This window comes from Anser anser (genome assembly GCF_964211835.1).
Source record: "Anser anser genome assembly, chromosome: 11".
NCBI lineage: Eukaryota > Metazoa > Chordata > Aves > Anseriformes > Anatidae > Anser > Anser anser.
This window is the reverse complement of record NC_139732.1, coordinates 21,713,340-21,733,958: the sequence shown is the minus strand read 5'-3', so window position 1 is coordinate 21,733,958 and position 20,619 is coordinate 21,713,340. Positions and strand designations below refer to the sequence as shown.

Sequence of the window (20,619 nt, the reverse complement as noted above, 5' to 3'; positions counted from 1 at the left end):
CCCCGCTGAGCAGAGGCTACACTAAACCTCAGCTTCCCATGCGGCAGACAAGGAGAAGCTGGTGGAGATGCTGCAGGCCATGAAGCAGAAGACCACGCCGGGCGCCGTGGTGGTGAAGAGCTCGCCGCGGGACAGCCCCAGCGGCCCCGCCGCCGGTGAGCCCCTCTTCCCCCTTCCTCGTGGCCGGCCGGGAGCATCCCTGCGTGACATCGGGGATGCAGGGCATGGTTTTCCAACCCCGTTCCTCCTCCCGCAGAGCCGCCGGTGCAGCCGCTGCTGCTGGACCCGGATAAGCCCATGGGCATTGCCGGCGCCGTGCCCGAGAAGCCGGCGGAGCCGGGGCGCTTGGAGCAGCTGCGAGCCCCGGAGCTCACCAGGGCTAAGGAACTGGCCGCCGTGGCCACCGAGAAGCCCCGGCTGAGCGACGGGCACGCCGGGAAGAAGGCGCTGAGCATCCTCAGCTACGTCCGGGGCCCCCTGCCCAAGGACATCCCGGTGCCGCTGTCCCACAGCGTGAACGGCAAGAGCAAGCCCTGGGAGCCCTTCATCGCCGAGGAGTTTGCCCACCAGTTCCACGAGTCGGTGCTGCAGTCCACCCAGAAGGCGCTGCAGAAGCACAAAGGTGCGGCGGGGGGCGTGGGGAACAGGAATCCCATGGGGGGGACACGGGCAGGAGACCCCCCCCCCTGAACCTCCCCAGTGGGTTGGCACCACCGAGGGCGCATCCTCGCGGGCTAATCCGCCCGTAACCCCATTCCCGGAGCATCCCGGTGAGTTGTCGCGGGACGGCACGGCTCCCGTGGTTGTAGGGGAAGGTAAAACGGCTGGGAAAGCGCGCCCGGTTTGCCGCCAGCCCCGTTAATTCCGACGCGCAGGAGGGAGGCAAAAAAAAAAGGGGCGCAGGCGCTGGCGGGCGGGGGCTGACGCTCGGTGCCCGCAGGGGGGACGGCGGCGCTGACGGCGGAGCAGAACCACAAGCTGGACGCCTCCATCCACTACAACATCCCCGAGCTGCAGGCTTCCAGCCGCCTGGCCCCGCACAACGGCACGGCCGAGGGGCCCCTGCCCCACCGGGCGCTCGCCCCGCCGCCGCCCCGGGACTCGGCCTCCGAGGAGGAGGAGGAGGAGGAGGAGGAAGAGGAGGAGGAGGAGGAGGAGGAGTGCCCCAGGCCCAAGTGGCAAGGGATCGAGGCAATTTTTGAGGCTTACCAGGAACATATAGAAGGTACGGTACAGAGGGTGTGGAATTTTGCTGCTTTATGAAATAAACAGGGGGGTGGAGATGGGGGTAATGGGGATGCGTCGCCGTGCACGGACCCGGAGACCCCATCCTGGCTTCCTGGCCAGCTTCGTCCCCGGGCACGGCACCCAGACCTCGTTTCCCTGCCCGGTTTTAGGGAGAAACATGTTGGCGTGGGGGGGGGGCTGGAGGAGGCTGCGTCCTCCCCGGGAGGACGCGGGTGCCGGCAGGGAGTTGGGGGTTTTTGGGGCGCTCAGCCCGTCCCCGTGCCTTGCAGAACAAAACCTGGAGCGCCAAGTGCTGCAGACGCAGTGCCGGCGGCTGGAGGCGCAGCACTACAGCCTGAGCCTGACGGCCGAGCAGCTCTCGCACAGCATGGCGGTGAGTGGGGGGCGCCCGGCCTCCTGCCGTGTCCCCATCCTTCGGGGCAGCCAGCCTCTGCGGTGCCCCCAGCCTCTGCAGGACCCCGTCCTCCTTTGGTGCCCCCATCCCCCTGCAGTGCCCCCGTCCTCCGTGGAGGCACCCATCCTCCTGCCATGTCCCCGTTCTCTGCAGTGCCTCCATCTTGCTATGGTGCCCCCATCCTCCCTTGGTTCCTCGTCCTCCCTTGGTGCCCCCATCCTCCTTTGGTGCCCCCATCCTCCTTTGGTGCCCCCATCCTCCCGCAGTGCACCCATTCCCCTACAGTGCCCCCATTCCCTGCAGTGCCCCCATCCTCCTTTGGTACCCCCCGTCCTCCTTTGGTGCCCCCATCCTGTTTGGTGCCCCCATCCCCCTGCAGGACCCCATCCTCCTTTGGTGCCCCCATCCTCTTTGGTGCCCCCATCTTCCTGCAAGACCCCATCCTCCTGTGGTGACCCCATCCTCGTGCAGTGCCCCTATCCTTTTGTGGTGCCCCCAGCCTCCAGTTCCCCATCCTCCTTTGGTGCCCCCACCCTCCTTTGGTGCCCCCCTACACCTGCAACACCCCCTTCTGCAGCGCCCCATCCTCCTTCGGTGCCCCTATCCCCCTTCGGTGCCCCCCACCCCGTGCCCCCACCCCTCACCCTCCCCCCCCTCCATGGGGCACCCAGACGAGCCCTTCCCCGCACCACAACCCCAGAGGCTGCCCGTGCGCCCCCCCCGCCCCCCAACCGTGCCCTGTCCCCGCAGGAGCTGCGGACCCAGAAGCAGAAGATGGTCTCGGAGCGCGAGCGGCTGCAAGCGGAGCTGGATCACCTGCGGAAGTGCCTTGCCTTGCCCGCCATGCAGTGGTCTCGGGGTTATTTCAAGGGGTACCCCAGGTGACGCCCCCTGGGCTCGGCCGAACACATAGTCTAGAAATAATAATCTATTTTATTACCTTGAATATTTAATATTTTTCACTGGGAGGTTTGAAGCTAAAAAAAAAAAACAAAAAACAAAATTAAAAAAAAAATAAAAATAAAATGAAAAAAAATAATAATAATAATAATAAATTTAAAACGGAGAATGTGCCATGCATGAAGCAAAAGGAAGGCGGGAGCCGGGCGCTGACCCCCCGTCCCCGGGGCAGGGCGCTGCGACCCCCCCCCACCACACACACCCCCCAACACTTTATATAGCTCTTTTTTTTTTTTTTTTAATTAAAAAAAAAAAAATCCGATTAAAAAAAACTCCACCGACAACACTAAAGCCGGAGGAGCCCCGCGGGGCCGGTGGCGGGGCGGCTGCCGAGCGTGTCCCCCCCCCCCCAACCTCCACCCCAAACGTTTCCCCCCCCATCACCGCGGGGCTTTCCACTGGAAAATGCACTTGGCTCTAAAATAAAGTCCCTGAACTCCTGGAGGTACCTTCTTGTTCCTCTGCGGCGGGCGGGGGGGCTCCGACGCGGGGCGGGGGGGGGGGGGTTGGGTGTTTTTTTTGCAATTCGAGTCAAAAAAAAAAAAAAAAAGGTGCTTCAGCCTTGTACTGTGTATATATATTAAAAAAAGACAAAGTTTTTGTATGTTTTTATTACTTTAATTATTGTTATAAAAAGCTTGCTTTTTTTTTTTTTAAATGTTTCTGCTTTTTTGTTTTTTTTGCCTTTATTTCCCCCTGTCCTCCCACCCCTTTTTCTTTCTTTTTTTTGGCACAAGGAGCTGCTTTTAGCGCCGGTACTGCCGCTGGTCAGGACAGAAAAGCTACTGAAGCGTTTTAAAAGAATTTCAGAAAAACAAAAAAAAATCCCCTTTTCCACCGGGGCAGGTGCTGTCACACCGGCAGCCCCCCCACCCCCCCCAATATCCTTCCAATTCTGATTTTTTTTTTTTCCCTTTGGTTTCTGGGGCTTTTTAGGTCCCTCCAAGCGCTCGGGCAGCTGCGGTGCCGCGTTGGGGTGGGGGGGACGAGGCGCGCCGGCCCCAAACCCAAAAGCCAGCGGGGCTGCCTGTGAGGGGGGGGGGGCTGGAAAGGGGCAGCACGGGGATGGGGGGGGACCCAACCCCACCAAGCCCCAGCCGCGGCGGTCGCAGCCCCAAAATCCCCCGAAACCCCGAGACGATTGGAGAGAGCGGAGCGAGGGCGTTTGGGCAGGGGAAATCGGGGTGCACCCCGAGGCTCGGCGCACGCCTGGCTCCCCGGGGTGCTCGCCAAGCTCGGGACAACCCCGCTGGAGCCCTTCCTCGCCCCCCCCGGTGCGGTGGCAGCGCCGTGGTGCCGGGTCACAGCATCCGCGCTGGGCTCCCGAAACCGCTTCGGAGTCGCTGCCGGCCGCAGTCGCTTTTGCTCATCAGCGCCCACCTTGGGAAGCTGGTTTTAAAAAAAAAAAAAGAAATAATTTACGTATTTTTTTTTAATTTTGCCACCAGGCAGGCTCGCATCTGCGGGGAAAGGTGACCTCTGCTTCCTGCTTTCAATTCCCTTGTTGCGCTCGCAGAGGAAGCGATAACCCTCCCTCCCTCCCTCCCTCCCTCCCCTTGGCTTCACCAAAAAAGCTGCGCGAGATTAAAGAGCAAAACGCCCTTGCGACAGAAATTAGTTTAATCTTCTTTAAATCCCAGTTGCGGCGCCAGCCCCCGGCCTAGCCCCCCGCCAGCTCCGGGCTCCGCGATGAATTTTAACGCGGCGGAAGGCGCTGGCTGCTCGGCTCGCCTTCCCCTTTCCCCCGCGCGCCGGGCTGGGGGGGGGCGGAAAAATCCTCGGCAAAATTTCTCCCCCCAGCGCCGCCGCGCCGCAGCGGGGCAGCTGCTGCAGCTCCACGGCCACGGGCAGGAGGCCGGCTGGGCTGCCAGCGGCTCCCACGCTGAGATTTTCCCCCCCCCTCGGCAGCCCATAATCAAGTTTTTGACCCGGTGCTTGCAGCTTCTTGGAGGATTCCCCCCGGGTCGGGTCTCTTTGTCCTTACCGGTAACGGCGGAGCCAGGAGTAGGGCAGGAAAGGCAGGGCAGGTCAGATGCTGCGACAGAAAACAACAAAATAACTGGGGGGGGAGAAAAAAGGAAAAAAAATAAGCCCTAAACCCGTTCTATCTGTGCTTGTTTGGATTCGTTGTAATGTAATCTATTATTTGTCGAATGTAGCAATTAGGTCTTTACGAACATATGGCTGTAATTTCTGGAAGCGTCCACGGAAATAAAATCTTCCTCAACGATAGCAAAGGATTCTTTCTGCCCCAGCAGCCGCGGGGAAGCAGCCCTGCTCCGAGCCAAGCTCGGCCCGCGCCGTGCCAGCAGCCCACGGCCTCGCTGGGGGGGGGGGATTTAAGGGGGGGGCCGTGCCCTAGCGCAGCCCGGGGCGAGCTGGAGCTGCCATTTTCCCGTCCCCAGGAGGATTTTCAGCTGCCATCAGCCCAGCCTGGTGCCAGCCAGGATCGCGCCCTCGCCCCGTGGGGCTGCCCCGTGGGAGCTGCGGGTTTCCCCAGGCAGCGTGTGACCCCCCAAGCGTTGTTTGACCCCCTCCACCCCGTGCTGGGTGCTGGAACAAAACACCGGGAGAAAAATTCGGTGCAGTTCGCTCAGCTGCCGGTCGTTTTATTTATTTCCGCGCGGTTTCAGATACAAATAGCAGTGAGGCACAGTACAGAACAGCCCGGGCGGGAGAGGGAAAGCCCTTTCCTTCCGTCCTCCTCCCCGGAGCGGCCGGAGGTGCCCCCCAGCCGATCCCCCCCCGGCCCACACCTCTCGCTACCCGCACATCTTTCAAGGCTCTGAGCGGATTCCCGGCGAAGCGCCGCCTGGAAATTCATCGCTTTCCAAGCCGGCGTGTGGCCTGTGCTGCCCTCAGAAGTCCCCTCTGTGAAGTACACCCACGCCCCGCGGGGCAGAGAGCTCTGCCCGACACCGTCGGAGAGCAGCCGAGCGCCGGCGAGCCACCGCCTGCACCCGAGCAGCTCCCTGGCAGGCTCCGGACTCTCCCGGGAGGTTTTAGGGCGGGTGCGGGTACCTCAAAAGTCCTGGGACTGGGAGCTCTCGGCGGGCTGCAGGTTGGTCCGCAGCTTGTACATGTGGTCCAGGGCTTGGGTGAGGAAAGTCCCGATCGTGTTGATCTCCATCAGGGTTAGGTTATCCAGCTAAAAAAAAAAGAGCGGCAGAGTTTGGGGGGGAAACCAGCCCGCCGACGTGGGACGAGGAACCCGTGAAGCAGCTCCGCGGCACCCTGTTTGCCTTCGGTGACACCCCAAGGGACCAGCCCGGCCGCCACCCCCGGCCAGGAGAAGCGCAGAACCGACGGGAGTTCTCCTTTCGCACGGGGCCCCGGAGAGCTCCTGGCGGGGCTAGCGAACCTCTGCCCCCGGCGCACCTTGGCGTGAGCCTCCTGCTGCCTGACGAAGCTGTCCGCCGACAGCCGCAGCTTGGCCATGCGCGTGTCCCACGTGTCCTTCACCAGCGTGCGAATCTCGTCGGCTTTGGGGATGTTGTCGGAGGCGCTGGGGGAAAAAATAAAACAAAACAGAGGAGCAGAGCGGGCTGCAAGGGACTTGTGTAAGCAACGTTGGCAGCTCCTCAGCCCCCGAAGGCATAAGCAGAGCAGTTTGTGATATAAAAGAATCGAAACTCAACCCGCAGCTCCACAGTGAAATCCGGCCTGGCGCTCCTGCTGCTGGGATGTTTTTGGGGGAGGTTTATTTCCCCAGGAACCCTCAGCCCTGCCGCAGCAGCTGGTTCCCACTGCAATCCTTCTGCTCTTTAATCGCCCAGCTGGTGCGAGGCGCAAGCGAGGCCAACAACCTGGCCGGAGCCACACGCAGCAGGGAACCGCGAGGGCTCGGCTGCGATCCGAGCCCCAGCGCCGCGCTCCCACCAGGGAGCGTGAAGCCGAAAGGACTGCCCAAGCTGTGCTGCACCCTCCCGTTAAGGCGACTCAGCCCTGCCGCGAGGACCTCAGGAGATCAGATCCATCCACGGGGTTATCCTGGCGCGAGGGAAGGAGCCGTGCGCCAAGAGCTTCGCCTCCAGGGGAGGAGGCAGCGCTTCAACGACCGCCACCAAGGGCTCAGAGCGCTCCAAAAGCTCCCCGCCAGCGCATTTCACGAGCGAAATGCCTCAGCAGGCACGGGTTCAGACTCCGAATCTCCCCGGCCTCCCACTCCTCAGGCTGAGGCGAGGGGAGCTTCCCTCCTGAAGGAGAGCCAAGGCAGGAGCCGGGAGGGCTGCGGCTGCCGAACGGATTGCTGCCGTGCAACAGCGGTGCCGGTTCCCAAGGCCTCCACGCTCAGCTGCCGCCCGATAAAGCGGCACAGCCCTGGTTCTCAGGCCGCGGAACGAGCCACCCCCAGCTACTGAGGCGCAAAGTCACCACGAGGGAACTGCCGCAGCAGGATCCGGGCACGCCGTGTAAACGAAGCCCCCGTGAACTCTCACTTTTCCCCCGGCCCTCCGGGGCCGCCGCTGAAAGCCCGAGAAACCGTCCGGGCGAGCAGGCGGCGAGGCGGAAAACTGCCACAAAACGTTTCCTACTCACAAAACGTTTCCTACTCACTAGTTCAACAGCAGCTTCGTCAGCTCCATGTAGTAGGGGCTGGGCATCGGGGTGAAGGTGTCCTCCTTGCGTTCCTGGTCCCGAATCTCCTCCAGTTTTTCTGCAACGCAGCCGGGAGCGGTCGGGCGCCGGCAGACCCTTCCCTGCTCCACACCCACCCCTCTCCCCCCCGGGGAAAAAAAAGGCAGCCCGAGGGCCCCACGAGGAAGCCCTGCTGGGGACGCGAGCGCCGCTCGCCGTGTCACCGCTCGGGACGGGCACGGAGCGAGGCAGCCGCCCGCTGCAGGTGAGCGAAGGGCCGGGGATTGAAACCGAAATTCACCCCCTGGCCCTCGCGCTCCCCGGAGGAACAGGAGGCACGGCCCTGACCCGACCAGGAAGATTTCATTCCTTGCGAACATAAAGGGGAGGAAAATCAGCTCCTTCCCTCAGAATTAATTCGTATTTGGTGAATCGAGCGCCCCGTTAAGGGCGGACGGCAGAGGCTTTTCGTGTTTCCCCTGCTCCCGCTGCAGCTTACCCACGTCCATCCACGCCGGGGGAACCAGGCGGCACTTCTGCCTCTGCTTCAGGTTTATGGCCAGCCAGACGGGCACCTCCACCGGCAGCCCGGGATTGAAAGGGCCCAGGTCCCCCTGGAAGAGGAACCGGAGACGGAAAGGCGGCGGCTGGAAAGGGCTCAGCCACCGCAGCGCCCGTCTCACCTGGCCCCGGCCGCTCCTGGGGCGTTTTCAGGGGGGCTGATTTTGAAAAGCCTGAGTTGGGGAGCGCCTGGAACTCCACCTCCTGCTCCCCCCCCAGCCCAGCCCCTGCCCCCCTTCGACCCTTCGATCCCCCAACCCCGCAGCCCTCTGGCTCCTCTCCCCTCTGCCCCAACGCCTGCCCCAGCCCCTCTCCCTGCCCCTGATTCCCCCAGGCTCTGCCCCGCAGCTCCTGAGCCCCGATCCCCAAATCCCCCAGGCCCTGACCCCAAATCCCTCAGCCCCTGACCCCAACCTCCCCCGATCCTCACTCCAAATCCTCCAACCCTGATCCTGACCCCAAATCCCCCATCCCTGACCCCAAATCCCCCATCCCCTGACCCCAAACCCATATCCCTACCCCAAAAGCTCCTCAACCCTTGACCCCAAATGCCCTCAGCCCCAGACTCAAATCCCTGATCCCCGACCCACAAATCCCCCTGATCCTGTCCCCAAACTCCCCAATCCTGACCCCAACCCCCCAGCCCTGTCTCCAAAATCCCCCAGACCCCACCCCCCAAAGCTCCTCGGCCCCTGACACCCAACCCCCGACCCCAAACCCCCAACCCCTGATCCAAAAATCCCCACCTTTGACCCCAAAATCCCCATTTCTGACACCAAACCCCCCATCCCTGACTCCAAATCCCTTCAGGTCCGTCTCTCAGATCCCCCAACCCCTGTCCCCCCAAAACACCCTTCCCTGGTCCTAAACCCCCCGATCCTGGCCCCCAAACCCCCATTTCTGACCCCAAAATCCCCATCCCTGACCCCAAATCCCCTCACCTTCACCCCTCAGATCCCCCAACCCCTGTCCCCCCAAACACCCTTCCCCCGACCCCAAATCCCCCATTTCTGACCCCAAATCCCCATCCCTGAACCCAAACCCCCCATCCCTGACCCCAAATCCCCTCAGCTCCATCCCCCAGATCCCCCAACCCCTGTTCCCCCAAAACACCCTTCCCCTGGCGCTAAATCCCTCAGCCCCGACCCCCAAGCCCCAACTTCTGACCCCAAAACCCCCATTTCTGACCCCAAACCCCCACCCCTGCCCCCCAAACCCCCATTTCTGACCCCGGGACCCCACCCCGATCAGGTGCACGCGGTCCATGCTGAAGCTGGGCACGATCGTCACCAGCTCCTTCTCGGCCAGGAACTCCGCCTCGGCCGGCTCCATGGCGACGGCACCGGCACCGGCACCGGAACCGGAACCGGCTCTCGGCCCGCCACGCGCCCGGCTTCCCCATTGGCTGCGCGGCCTCCAAGCCCCGCCCACCGCGCCCGCTTCCCGCCGCCGGGCGCTTTTTCGCGGTCTCCGCTTGAGGGCGGGACCCGGCGTAACTCAGAGCTCTCTGATTGGTTGTCCGGCTCGCCCCTGGATTCCCATTGGTTGCCGCGGGGGGGAGGTGTGCGCGGCTGGCCGCGGGACCAATCCGAGCGCCTCCGGGTGCGCCGACCAATCAGCGCTCAGCACTTGTTGCCAGGGCGCCGTGGGGGCAGAGAGAGAGAGAGAGAGAGCGCGCGACTCCCCGGTGCCGCGCATGCGCAGTGCGCCCCGCTCCCTGCTGCTCCCTGCTGCCCCCTGGCGGCCGGGGCGGGCAGCGCCCCTCGGGGCATGGCGGCCGTCCCCCCCCCCCGTACCCCCGTACCCCGGTACCCCCGGTACCCCCGTACCCCCTGTGGGGTCCTCCGGCCTCCCCCAGCCCTGCCCTGACCGTGTGTCCCCGGGCAGCCGCACGCGTTCAGGCGCTGGCTGTCACACAGCTGCCTGCTTCCTTGTTGCCCGCCCGGTTTCTCCATCCGTCCCTCTGTCTGTCCGTCCGTCCGTCCGTCTGTCCGTCCACCCACCGCTCTGATCACCCCCCATGCACCTGCACCGCCTGTACCACTCACACTGCTCCGCCTGTCAATGCAGTCATCTGTGGTGGTCCGTCCTCTGCTGCCTGTCCACCCAAGGGACGTCCACCCACCCACCCACCCATCCCCGCACCCAACCATCCACCCACCCACCCATCCCTCCATCCATCTATCCGTCCATCCCTCCATCCATCTACCCATGAATCCATCCATCCATCCATCCATCCATCCATCCATACATCCATCCATCCACCCATCCACCCGTCTATCCACCCATCCAGCCGTCTCTCCACCCACCTACACATCCATCCATCCACACACCCATCCACCAACTTCTCCATCCATCCACCCACTTGCCCACCCACTCACCCTTCCACCCCACCATCCACCCACCCACCCACACAAGCACCCATCCATCCATCCTCCCACCCATCCATCCATCTACCCACCCACCCACCCACCCACCCAACCACCCATCCATCCAACCACTCACCCATCCTCCTACCCACCCACCCATCCATCCATCTATCCACCCACCCACCCATCTAACCACCCACCCATCCATCCATTCATCCTCCTGTCCGTCCGTCCATCCATCCATCCATCCATCCATCCATCCATCCACCCACCCACCCACCCACCCATCTAAGCACCCACCCATCAATCTATCCATCCCTTCATCCATCCATCCATCCATCCAACCACCCACCCATCTAACCACCCACCCATCCATCCATTCATCCTCCTGTCCATCCGTCCGTCCACCCATCCATCCATCCATCCATCTACCCACCCCCCACACCCCCTCCTCTCCCTTCCAGCCCCCGGGGGTGCTGAGCCCCGTCCCCCCCCACCCCCCGACCACCGCAGGCCGCTCGGGGCGCCGCGGGCCGGGGGTGCCCCCCACCCTGGCGCTGTACCCGCGGCGCCACCGGCACGCGCTGCGGCTCCTCCGGGCGCTCTATAAACGGCTCCGCCGTGCCGCGAACACACTTTGGTGCCTTTTGCCATCTGCTGCTGTCATTAAAAAATTAAATTTCCATCTGCTTTCGCGCGCCGGCCTCCTCCGGGGGGCTTCTTGGCGAAGCTGCTCTCCGGGAAGCGTCGCCCCCCCGGCGGGGCAGGATGCGGCCCCGGGGCGATGCCGGGGGGGTCCGGTGCCCCCCTCCTGGTGCTCAGCACTGGCTGCAGGGCGACGACGTCCCCCCCGTTGCCCGCCGGGCGTCCCGGGACAACGTGGCACCCGTGGGCGTGGGCGGCGTGACGATGATGGAGGGCACGTGCAGGTGTTTTTCGCCCGGTGCCGGGACCCCCCCGCTGCCGGTCCCGCTGCTCACGCACGTCTTCAAGCCTGCAGAAAGAAGGGGCGGGAACAGCATCGTTGGCTCAACCCTATACAAGCCACTAGAGAATCCCCACACCCCCCCCGTTCCCCTGGCTGCCCACCCGCCCCGCCGGGTGCGGATAGCTTTAATCTGCTTTTTTTTTTTTTTTTTTTAATCAAGAGAAAAGCCCCAGCTCCGCGCCCGGCAGCGAGGTTTTAACTCCTCTGAAGCAGGAAAATGCCCGGCGGGGACAGCCACTGATATTTTTAATCTCTTTTTAATTAAGGATAAAGCCCTGCCTTGTGTAAGGGAGCCGGGGCGGGGGGGTGGGGGGGGGGCGTTGTTTTATTGCGGGCTCCGAGCCTGTCTGCCGGAGCCGAGGCTGGTCTGGGGACCCAAATTTGGTTTGGTTCCCCAAACGAATTCGGTTTTGACCCAGTTTTGGGGTGGACGGAGGGAAATCAGGGTGCTTTGGTGTCCCCCAGCCCCTCTCTGCAGCCACCCCAGGGTTGGGGGGGGGGGGTCTCTGGGACCCCCAAGCCCCCCGCACCAGGCTGCCTGGCCGGGCACCCCAAAAATGGGGAGGGGGCACGTGGGTGCTGATGCTCCATCCTGCTTTGGGGGGGGGGGTTAAATGGACCAGAAAACAGAGGGGGGAGGCAGCTCTTTAAACTTCATCAATATTGGAGGTTTCGGGGGGAAAACTTTATCCACCAGGGACGGGGACCCCATGGACGGGGACACCAGGATGGGGACCCCATGGACGGGGACCCCATGGGTGATGTGTCCCCTCTCCTCCAGGGCTCCGAGGGCTCATTTTGGGGTGAAGCATCGCCGGGGACACCCTCGCTGTGACAACGGAACCGGGTTCCCACCGCTTCCCAAACCGCCCTTGGCTCCATCCCCGGACCAAGCAGGGGATGCGCCCGCACGGGTGCCGGTGCCGCGGGGACGCGAGGTGGCCACCGCCCCCCCGCCCGTCCCTGCAGCCCACCCGGGCCGTGCCACAAGTCCCCAACGTCCCCAACCCCACGTCCCAGCCCCTGCCAAGTGGCACTCGGAGCTAACGAGTGGCCTGGGCGCGCCAACAGCTCCCACGTCCCTCTCGCCGAGCCAGAGCGCCTGCAGGCGCCGTGGTGGCTCGGCCCCCGTTAGGAAAAGTGAAGTTTGGTGAAAAGCACGAAAAGCATTTTTCTACGGAAAGCAGCAGCGAGCTGGCCCGTGCCGGGCACTGCTACCCAAGGATGCTTGGGGTCAGCCTGGCTCCCAGCCTGGCCCCGAGCACCCCGACCCCGAGCATCCTTCCCGCGGCCCTACCGCTGAGCAAACCCCAAGCCCAGGGCAGCGGGAGCGAGCTCAGGACTGTACCCCGAATTTTCCAGGGCTGGAACCCCCCGCCCCCCCGGCGTCCCCTCGCTCAAGCTGCAGCAGCGTCACTTCAGAGGCCAAGCCCCGCGCTGGCAGCAGCGATGCCTTTAGGAGTCAGCAAAGCTCCTCGGAGCGCGACCTCCCTCCCAGCCCTCCCTGCGCGCCCAGGACCCTCCCGGACCCACCTTTGAGGCAGGATAACTTGAGCCCCATGTTTTCATCCTCTTGGCGGGGCCTCGCCGCGGCGCACGGCTCTCCGGCCCCGCTGCCGGCCCCGGCTGCGAAAAGAGAGAGGCGAGGGCTGCGGGAAACAACGGGGAACGGGGCCGGCGATGCCTCGAGAAAGGAGGAACCGGAGCTCGCCGGCCAGGAACGCGCACCTCCGCGCCTATGCGCGCGTATAGAAATAAATATAAATATTGAGGCGCCCGAGCGCGGCGAGCTGCCGGGGCACAACAGGAAGCCCTGCCGCTCGGCGGAGAAACCACGAGCTGATGTCACGGCCCGTCGCTGACTCAATCTCGGCCGCCGAGTTTCGGGAGGAACTTTTTGGGGAGGGAGGAGAAGGAGCCCGGCGCCCCGCCGCGGCGTCCTGCCCGCACCGCCGTGGGCGACCCCCGTTCCCGCACGCCGGGAGGGTTTCGGGGCAGGAGGCTGCGAGCAGGAGCAGCGGGGTGGGGATTTGTGTGTTTTTAGGAAAAGCCCGAGCCCCACGTGAAGGAAATTGAGGGATTCCCAGCTGCGAAATTCACACCCAGGGCTGGGCACCTGCGTGCGCCCCGCTGGAGGTTGGGATGCTGCACGGCGCTGAGCTCCGCGGGGCGAGGGAGCGCGGGAGCCCGACCCCACCAAACGCCTCCGTGCCATGGGACGGGGCGGCAGAGCACCCCCTCGGGTTCCTGCGGCACCCCGAGAGCTCTGCGGAAAATCCAGGTGGAAAAAATCCTGCAGCTGGAGGGACCGAGGGCAGCCCTGGAATGGGACGGAGAAGCAGGGTGCGAAAAAAAAAAAAAACAGGACAGGGGCTGACATTTCTGAGCCGCCGGTCAGCGCTTACAATTATCCTCGGCAAAAATCCCTTCGCCGGGAAATTCGCATCCCTCCTGCCCGCAGCTGCTGGGGAAAGCTTCTTGGGAAGGGGGTCGGCGACTCGGCCCTGCCGCTCTCACCCCGCAGGGAGCCCGGCAAACCCTCCTCTCCCCGCCTGCTTTCTCCACCACGGACTTATCGTGCCTCCCCAAGCAGCCCTGGCAGGGCCAGGCCGGGCGAAGCAGGAGCTTTCCATCACCTCCGGGCTGGCCGTGGCTCTGCCTCTTGGATCAGATCCCCGTGGGCAGCCTGGGCAGGGACCATCGGGATGTGCGCTGGGGCTGCGAGCGGAGCCCGCCGGGGACCCCAAGCTTTGAGCATATATAAACCTGGTTTCTTGATATATAAACCCAATTTCTTGATTTATGCGCCCTCCTCTGCGAAGCGCTGCTGCCCAGCTCGCGGATGAGGGAGTGCGGGGGGAAATATCCCAACCTCGGGTCACAAAGCAGCCCCGCTCCCCGGCGCTGCTGGCTCCCAGCTCTGCCTTCCCCGCGGCACCGGGGGATGCCGAGGCAGAGAAATTCCTGGGCTGGTGCTGGGGCTTCGACTTCGCATCCGCGCCAGCGCCGTGCTTGCATTCCCGATGAGTTCACGCTCCAGAAACCCGCAGCCGCCCGTCGCAGGGGTCAGCGGAGCGGCGTCGGGGAAAACTCCAGCGGCTACACCCCGGGGGGAGGCACAGAGAGGGGTCCCGGCGGCACGGGGCTGCTCCTGCAGGCGGGTGGGGATGGGGAACGGAGCCAAACCCAGCCCCGGAGCTCCCCGGGGTGCTTTTGAGGGGGTGACACCCACCCACCGCGGGCACGTCGCATCCCAGCTCCTGCCCTGTGAGGCTGGGGGGTCCCAGCCCCGCTCCCACGCCCACCCGGGACCGGCTGTGGGGACGGCTGTGGGTTTTACAAGGTCGGTCCCTAACCTGGTTAATGGGGTTAGTGGGGACCAGCTCCTCCCATCCAGCCCCCTCTCCCCCTCCAGCCCCAACCGAGCCCTGGGTGAGGAGGGAAGGGGCGATGGGGGAAAGCTGCTTTCCCCTCACCCCGCTGCACTGCCCGGCCTGGAGCTCCAAGAGGGAGGCACAAGAGTGCTCCTCCCCTGTGGCCATAGCCCCCCAGACCACCGAGGATCCCTACGAGCAGGTGGTTGGGGCCAGAAAGGGCCAGAAAAGGCCAGAAAACTCCGGTGCGGTGCGGGGGTGCCCAGGGTGGAGCCCAGCATCCCCGTGTCCTAGCTCCCGGCGATGCTCCCAGCTGCGGCACCGTCCACGCCGGTGCTCCTGCTCCAGTTTTGGGGGCCAGCAAGGGTCTCCTGCCCCTCGCGGGGTTTCACCTGCCCACCCCAAAACCCAGCCTGGCAGCGGGGGGCAGGCAGAGGGCTTCTCGCTGCCCCCACGGTGACAGCTCCAGGTCCCACCCTGCTGCGAGGGTGAACGCTCGGCCTCCAGCACCGCCGCTTTTGCCTGCGTTAAGAGCAGCCCGAGGCTTTTGCATATCCGCCTCCTCTGCGACTGCAAAGCCCCAGACGGCCCCTCTGCAGAGAAACGAGCGGGGAATCCCCTCCGCCCCTCGCAGCCTCCTCGAAGCCTCCGTGGCTGGAGGCAGGAGCCACGGGAGATCCTCGAGCCGTGCCGAGGGTGAGGCCAGGCTGAACCCAGGAGCTGCGGGGTCCTGGCTGGGAGCAGAGCCCCGCTCTCGATGCAAAGCCCTGCCCTCACTGCAGAGCTCTCGTGGGCTTTCACTCTCACCGGAGGCAGTCGGTGCAAAGGAGAGCAGAGAGGGGAAGTGAGCGGGTTTGCTCCGGTTTCTGCTGCTCTGCTCCTGCTGCTTTTGACAACAAACACAGAAGCAGAAAGGGCTGATTTCCTCCAGCAGCTGGTGCAAGGCTCCCAGCTGAAGAGCTCAGGCAGGACCTGCGGTTCTGGACGCGGAGGCTGAGACCTTTGCAGCCCGTGGCTCGGTTTTGCCCCGGAAAAGCAGAAAAACAAACCGGTTTATGCACTTTCCTGCCTGTTCAGCTGCAGGGACGAAGATCCAGAGGGCAGGGCCCAGCGAGCTCCAGCTTTCCACCTCCTTCCCCAAGCTCGGTGCACGCAGCATCCCATGGGATCCCCATCCTCACCAGCTCCGGTTTCAGCACGCAAACGGAGCTGGTGCAGCAGAACCCCCCCAACCCCCCGTTTCTACCTTGCTGCCCCTCTGCAACCACCCGCTCGCTGCTGCTGGGCAAGAAACAAAAGGCCCCAAACCCAGGAGCCCTGGAGCGAGCCCAGCCCGGAGCAGCGGCCGGGTTTGGTGCTGAAACTGCACCAAGCGGGCGACCGAAAGCGACGGCCGGGGGGGGTACGCAGAAATAACAGCGCGCCGAGCTAACTGTGGTTAGCTCCGCGGGCTGCTGCACGTCTCCAGCTGGCGTGGTGATACCTGACACCGAGCCCGGCATCCTGCGTCCCTTCCCCTCCTCCCCACGGGGCTGGAAAGCCACGGCACCCGTGGGCACGTGCCCAGGGCTGGGCACGGGGCAGGGACCCTCCGGCACGGAGCCCCACGCACCAAGGAGAAAGCACCCGGAGAAAGGGGCGAGCCTGAACGTGGGGAGCACGGGGGTGGGCTCACGGACCAGCCACCTCCTTCGTACGGGCACCCGCGGAGCCTCCGCCAGCCCCACGGCCCTCCCGGGAGCTCCTTGGTGGTGCCAGGGGGCAGGGAAATCGGCAGCGGGAGGAAGAGGATGGGGTCAGCGAGGAGCTGGCTGCCCTCCGGTGCTTCGTGGGGAAAGAAAAGGGTCAGGAGCCCCTCGCTGGGGGGGGCTCTTGGCCACCCAGGGTGGACAAGTGGTACTGGGGGATGCCGGGTGTGGGAAGGGAGGAGGAGGAGACAAGAAGCAGCTGAAGATGAAGGCTTGGGGAAAGTGGAGCAGCCCCAGCATCCCCCAGCAGACTGAAGAGAAAACGGCCTCAAAGGAACCCCCCTGGGGGCACGGCAGCAGCCCCCGGGAGCGAGCAGGAGGCGAGGTGGGAAGCGAGCACGTACCTTGAGCGCAAAGCCAGGGGGTGCTGGGCTCCCCTGCCAGGAGCACATCCAGGGCGAGCAGGGACCCAGCGGGCAGCTCGGAGGCCTGGGCTGGGAACCGCCTCGCAGACCGGCCTGCTGCTTCCCGGCTCGCCGAGCTCCAGGTTAATCTCAGCCCAGCTTTCCCTTTTATCCCCTCGTACAACCTCTATACGTTTTTTTTTTTTTTTTTTTTTTTTCCATTAGGTCCCTCTCTCTCTTAAGCTCCGGAGTGCATTTCTAGGAAGGGCTGCGTTCTTTCTCCAGCCTTCCCCAGCTGCCGCTGCGCAGACCGGGGGCAGCCCTGGCACCGCTCCCTCCGGCTAAAGTGCTGCCGTGATGCAGCTCGGGGGCGTTCGGGGAGCTCCCCGTCTCCCCCCGCTTTAGGGTTTTAGGGGCAGCACGCCCTGCCCCTCTCCCCACAGCTACAGCCAAGCCCACTGCCAAGAAACCCTGGAGGTGAGGGCGGATTTTGGGCACCGGCTGCCCAGCCACGCGAGGAGGAATTTCGCCTCCCGCGCCGTGCTGCTACGGAAAACCCCAGCCCGCGGCCGGCAGCCTGCCCCCATCCTCTCCAAGGACGCAGCCCGAGCCAAAATCAAAGCAGATAGGCGGGCAGGGCGCGCTCTCGGATAAGGCTGGGTGAAAACGTGGTCTAAAACCAGGAGTAAAAAAAGAAAGAAAAAAAATCGATGAAGCCCTCGGTGGGTGGTTTGGCACAGCGGGATCGCTGCCGGCTCCAGGAAGGCCGGCTGCAGGGCTCCTGGCGGAGCACACGAGGAGGTTTTTCGGCACAGCAGCACGCTCAGCTCCGCTCCGGGGGCTGAATTAAAGCCGAATCTCAAAGTGCAGCTCAGCAGCAGCAGGCTAAGCACCTTTCCCCCCCCCAGAGGACATCTCCCGAGCCGCAGCCAGCCGCGAGGCCGGGCCGCTAACAGCCTCCTCCATTAGCACCCGCGTGCTCCTTCCGCCCGGGTAATGCCTCCTCCATCCCAGCATCTCCGGGCGTTTTTACGAGGAGCAGCAGCGGCAGAGTGCAGCGATTAGGCCCGCGGCCAGCGAGCGGGGAGACCCCGGGGGCTGCTTCCCGCGGCTGCCAGCGCCCCGCGGAGCTGCCGCTTCGCGTCCCTGCCGCTTGGAGAAGAGATTCGGGGGGCACGACCCCGCAGCACCACGCGGAGCGGCCGCGGACACCTGCACCGGGTGAGGAGGTTGCGGTTCCCCCGTCCCGCCAGCCGAGCTGCTCGCCTGCTCCAGCCCCGAAGAGCCGGGACAGGCCACGCGCGGCCGGGCTCTGCCCGTTTTCACGCCGGCGTGGGCTGGGAAGCGTCCCGCGGGCACCTCCGCCGGCAGGGGAGCGAACTCCAGCAGGATTGTTTCACTCGCTGAATTAAGAAAAAAAAATCCTCATATACAAACACAACAACGAGCTCAAGGAATAAGGATGTGGATACTCCACCAGGTGCGGATATTTCGCTTCTGAGCATCCCCCAACCTGCTGACGAGACAGACACCCCCTGTCCCCATCCCTTCTCCGCACAAGCCAGGGGAGCAGAAAGCGCTCCCGCCGCAGATTTACCCCCAGACACCCGCTGCTTTTCCTAGCAGCTCCAAAACGCTCTCGTTTCTGGGTGAAAATAACACCGCCAGGCCCCCCAGGCTCTCTGCCTGTTCCCTTCTGGGTGTCTGGAGCCGGTCTGCGCGTGGTTTTTGACCCAGCATCCAAATGCTGGAAGCGGCCCGGGCTCACGTCCTGCCTCGGGGCATGCCTTGTGCTGCGGGCCCCATTTCAGTCTGATCCCTGATTTCAAGCCGAACTGGCACTTACGGCAATGCACGCTCAGGCCTCTTCCTTCCCCCCCTTGCGACTGAAGGATTCGAGGTTAGTCCCGATGTGGGACCAGCAAAGAATAACCTACGTCCCCCACGCAGAATCCCAAGTACTTTGTGCTGGTATTTTCAGACATTCCTGAAATATTAGGGTTGAGAGTGGAAAAAAACCACACTGGAAGTTACGTATTTTCTATTGCTTTAGGTCCCATGGATGTGGTAAAGAGCTGGGGGTCAACTGTCCGGGCAGGTAAACTTTCAATCTCCAAATCTGAGCTAATCAGGGAAGGAAAAAAAAAAAAGTTTACCTCTGCATGTCGTTAGCTGGTAACGAAACAAAAAGGTGATTTTAGGAACGGGAGATGCAGATCCCTTCCCCAAGCTTTCTTCCCCCACGGGTTTTAAAAGGAGTTACCTTGAATTGCTCTGAAGAGGCAGCTGATCTGCCAGCCCGGCAGCCAGCGCTTGTTCCTGCGGGCAGGGTCGGTACAGCAGCAGGAAGAGAGAGCACAGCCTCCACCGAGCCCCCCGGCGGCTTCCTCATTCTTTCACAGGAGCCACCGGGACTCCAGGCGCCTTGCCTTTACGAAATCGCTGCTTTTTGTCCAGCCTTCGACGCAAACAGGATGGGTGAGACGAGATCCGAGCACCGCAGCGCTTATCCTTTTTGCTTAAAGCTCGCCTGGGCCTTTACTGGTGGCAAAAGGCTCACGGCATCCCATTGAAAAGCAAGCAGAAGATGAAGACAAAGCCTTAAAGCTGCCTCCCTTCCAGCGAGGTGCCCCAAGTGTTTCCCAACGCATTTCGGTGGCTCAGGAGTCTCACCAGCATGGGTGAACCACCCCGCAGAGCTTGGCTAACCCCTGTCCCTGCGACAATTCCCGAGGCCTCACGAGGTGTTTGCACAAAGTACGGCAAGCCCTCTTCCCGCAGCACGGTTTGCTCCAAACGCTACACTGCTGAACCGCTGTTCCCAGGATATAAATACGTTAACATTTTAAATACAGCCTTGGACGTGTTGTGTAACACACCGCAACGCGTCCATCTCACCGCTTGTGAGCTAGATGCATGTTTTCATTCAGCAAGCAAAAACATTTTCCTTTCCTGCAAGCGTATCTGACTCATGCTTCGGAGAGACTACGGACCGCGTGCCAGTGCCTCTGGTAACGCCCAGCACACCTCAGCATAGTAGGAAGACAAACAAAACCACTCGGGTCAAACCTTCATCTCCCCCTTGGCCATTTCTCTCCCCCTCACTGCTTTTGAAAAAGGACTTGGACGTTGGGATCTTCATCGTAAAAACATTTTTAGGAAGAAAGAGAAAAATCTAGAGGAAGCGTTGCAGGTTGAGGCTACACTTAACTAATTAACCATCCTGGAGGAGCAGGACAAGCTCCTAGCGTGACACCAGACATGCGCCAGCCTTGGGCAACCAGAGCGAGCGCTGTCCGTGCACGTCACCTCTCCTCGCAAAGGACCCAACTGCCGATCCCCACACCAAGTGTATTTTCAGGTGGCGAGGAAAATACTCCGCCACCGGCTGGTGACTAACACCATTTCCTTCCATTGGAAGCAGCTAGTGGTAAGAAGTGTTAAATGTCTTAATGAATTTGGAGGATAAATATTAAATTCATTACGTTGTTACAGAAATGCAGCAAAAAGCAAGCACAGGTAAGGTACGTTGCCTGTGGCGTACCTGATAAAAAATAGTACATATCATAAAAATAACGTAAGAGGAAACAGTGCTGTGAAGCTTCCTCATTGACAACTACGCTTATTCTTAGAAACAAATGAAAATTAGAAAGGCAAAAGCTGAGCTAAGTGTAATCTAGACTCCTTGACGCAACGTACTCAGACATACGCCTTCAACTTCAGGCTTACTTGAACGAATACCGCATGAACCAGATTAAAATTACATCTGCTTAAAAACAGAAAAAAATCCATAGAATGATCATGGTATTTCGTGCTCTTCTTTTGGAGTTTCAAACTGTTTTGGAACTTTCATTCAAAATCCTTATTCCAGTCTTTTTTTTTTTTTTAAGCATTATGCAAACATCTGATTTTACTTTGTGTTTAATTTTCTCAGTCAGTAACTATGGCTGTATGCCCTGAGACAGCAGGAAAATCATTGTAGCATTTGGGAATGCAGCTTTAACACATTTTCTGTGGCTGTGTCATACAAAACCACTGCAAACCAGGTGACAGGT

The 20,619-nt window shown here is 62.3% G+C and overlaps 3 protein-coding genes across 13 annotated transcripts in view; 1 reads left to right on the top strand and 2 right to left on the bottom strand.

Annotated features, from left to right (window-relative positions):
• GSE1 (Gse1 coiled-coil protein) overlaps positions 1 to 2,645 on the top strand; it is a 102,675-nt gene extending 100,030 nt beyond the window's left edge. For 5 of the 8 annotated variants that reach the window (XM_083851594.1, XM_083851593.1, XM_083851596.1 and 2 more), the window contains 5 exons: positions 33 to 155; positions 257 to 622; positions 941 to 1,225; positions 1,518 to 1,621; positions 2,393 to 2,645. In XM_083851594.1, the coding sequence (XP_083707720.1) occupies positions 33 to 155; positions 257 to 622; positions 941 to 1,225; positions 1,518 to 1,621; positions 2,393 to 2,527 (1,013 nt within the window). In that variant the 3' untranslated portion in view covers positions 2,528 to 2,645. The remainder of the gene's footprint in view (positions 1 to 32; positions 156 to 256; positions 623 to 940; positions 1,226 to 1,517; positions 1,622 to 2,392) is intronic. The other 3 variants (XM_083851595.1, XM_083851598.1, XM_083851600.1) reach the window with 1 other exon arrangement.
• A 668-nt stretch (positions 2,646 to 3,313) lies between these two features.
• On the bottom strand, positions 3,314 to 9,504 carry GINS2 (GINS complex subunit 2). Of its 3 annotated transcripts, none has more exons than XR_014588988.1 (7): positions 8,984 to 9,504; positions 7,680 to 7,794; positions 7,160 to 7,259; positions 5,981 to 6,107; positions 5,624 to 5,750; positions 4,587 to 4,661; positions 3,314 to 3,991 (listed from the first exon to the last, which is right to left on the bottom strand). XR_014588988.1 is itself a non-coding variant. In XM_083851601.1 (5 exons), the coding sequence occupies exons 1-5, from the start codon at positions 9,071 to 9,073 to the stop codon at positions 5,625 to 5,627; spliced, it is 558 nt and encodes a 185-aa protein (XP_083707727.1). In that variant the 5' UTR covers positions 9,074 to 9,503; the 3' UTR covers positions 5,397 to 5,624. The 3 variants fall into 3 exon arrangements, 1 of the variants encoding a protein (XP_083707727.1); XR_014588989.1 differs by having other exon boundaries at positions 4,587 to 4,637; positions 8,984 to 9,503; XM_083851601.1 differs by lacking the exons at positions 3,314 to 3,991; positions 4,587 to 4,661 and having other exon boundaries at positions 5,397 to 5,750; positions 8,984 to 9,503.
• Positions 9,505 to 10,625: 1,121 nt separating this feature from the next.
• LOC310905389 (uncharacterized protein C16orf74 homolog) lies at positions 10,626 to 20,555 on the bottom strand. Of its 2 annotated transcripts, XM_083851592.1 has the most exons (4): positions 18,828 to 20,555; positions 18,721 to 18,736; positions 12,632 to 12,724; positions 10,626 to 11,104 (listed from the first exon to the last, which is right to left on the bottom strand). In XM_083851592.1, exons 1-4 carry the CDS (start codon positions 18,954 to 18,956, stop codon positions 10,929 to 10,931), a joined length of 414 nt encoding a protein of 137 aa, XP_083707718.1. In that variant the 5' UTR covers positions 18,957 to 20,555; the 3' UTR covers positions 10,626 to 10,928. The 2 variants fall into 2 exon arrangements, 1 of the variants encoding a protein (XP_083707718.1); XR_014588987.1 differs by lacking the exons at positions 18,721 to 18,736; positions 18,828 to 20,555 and adding an exon at positions 16,565 to 18,130 and having other exon boundaries at positions 10,627 to 11,104.
• Positions 20,556 to 20,619: the final 64 nt, after the last annotated feature.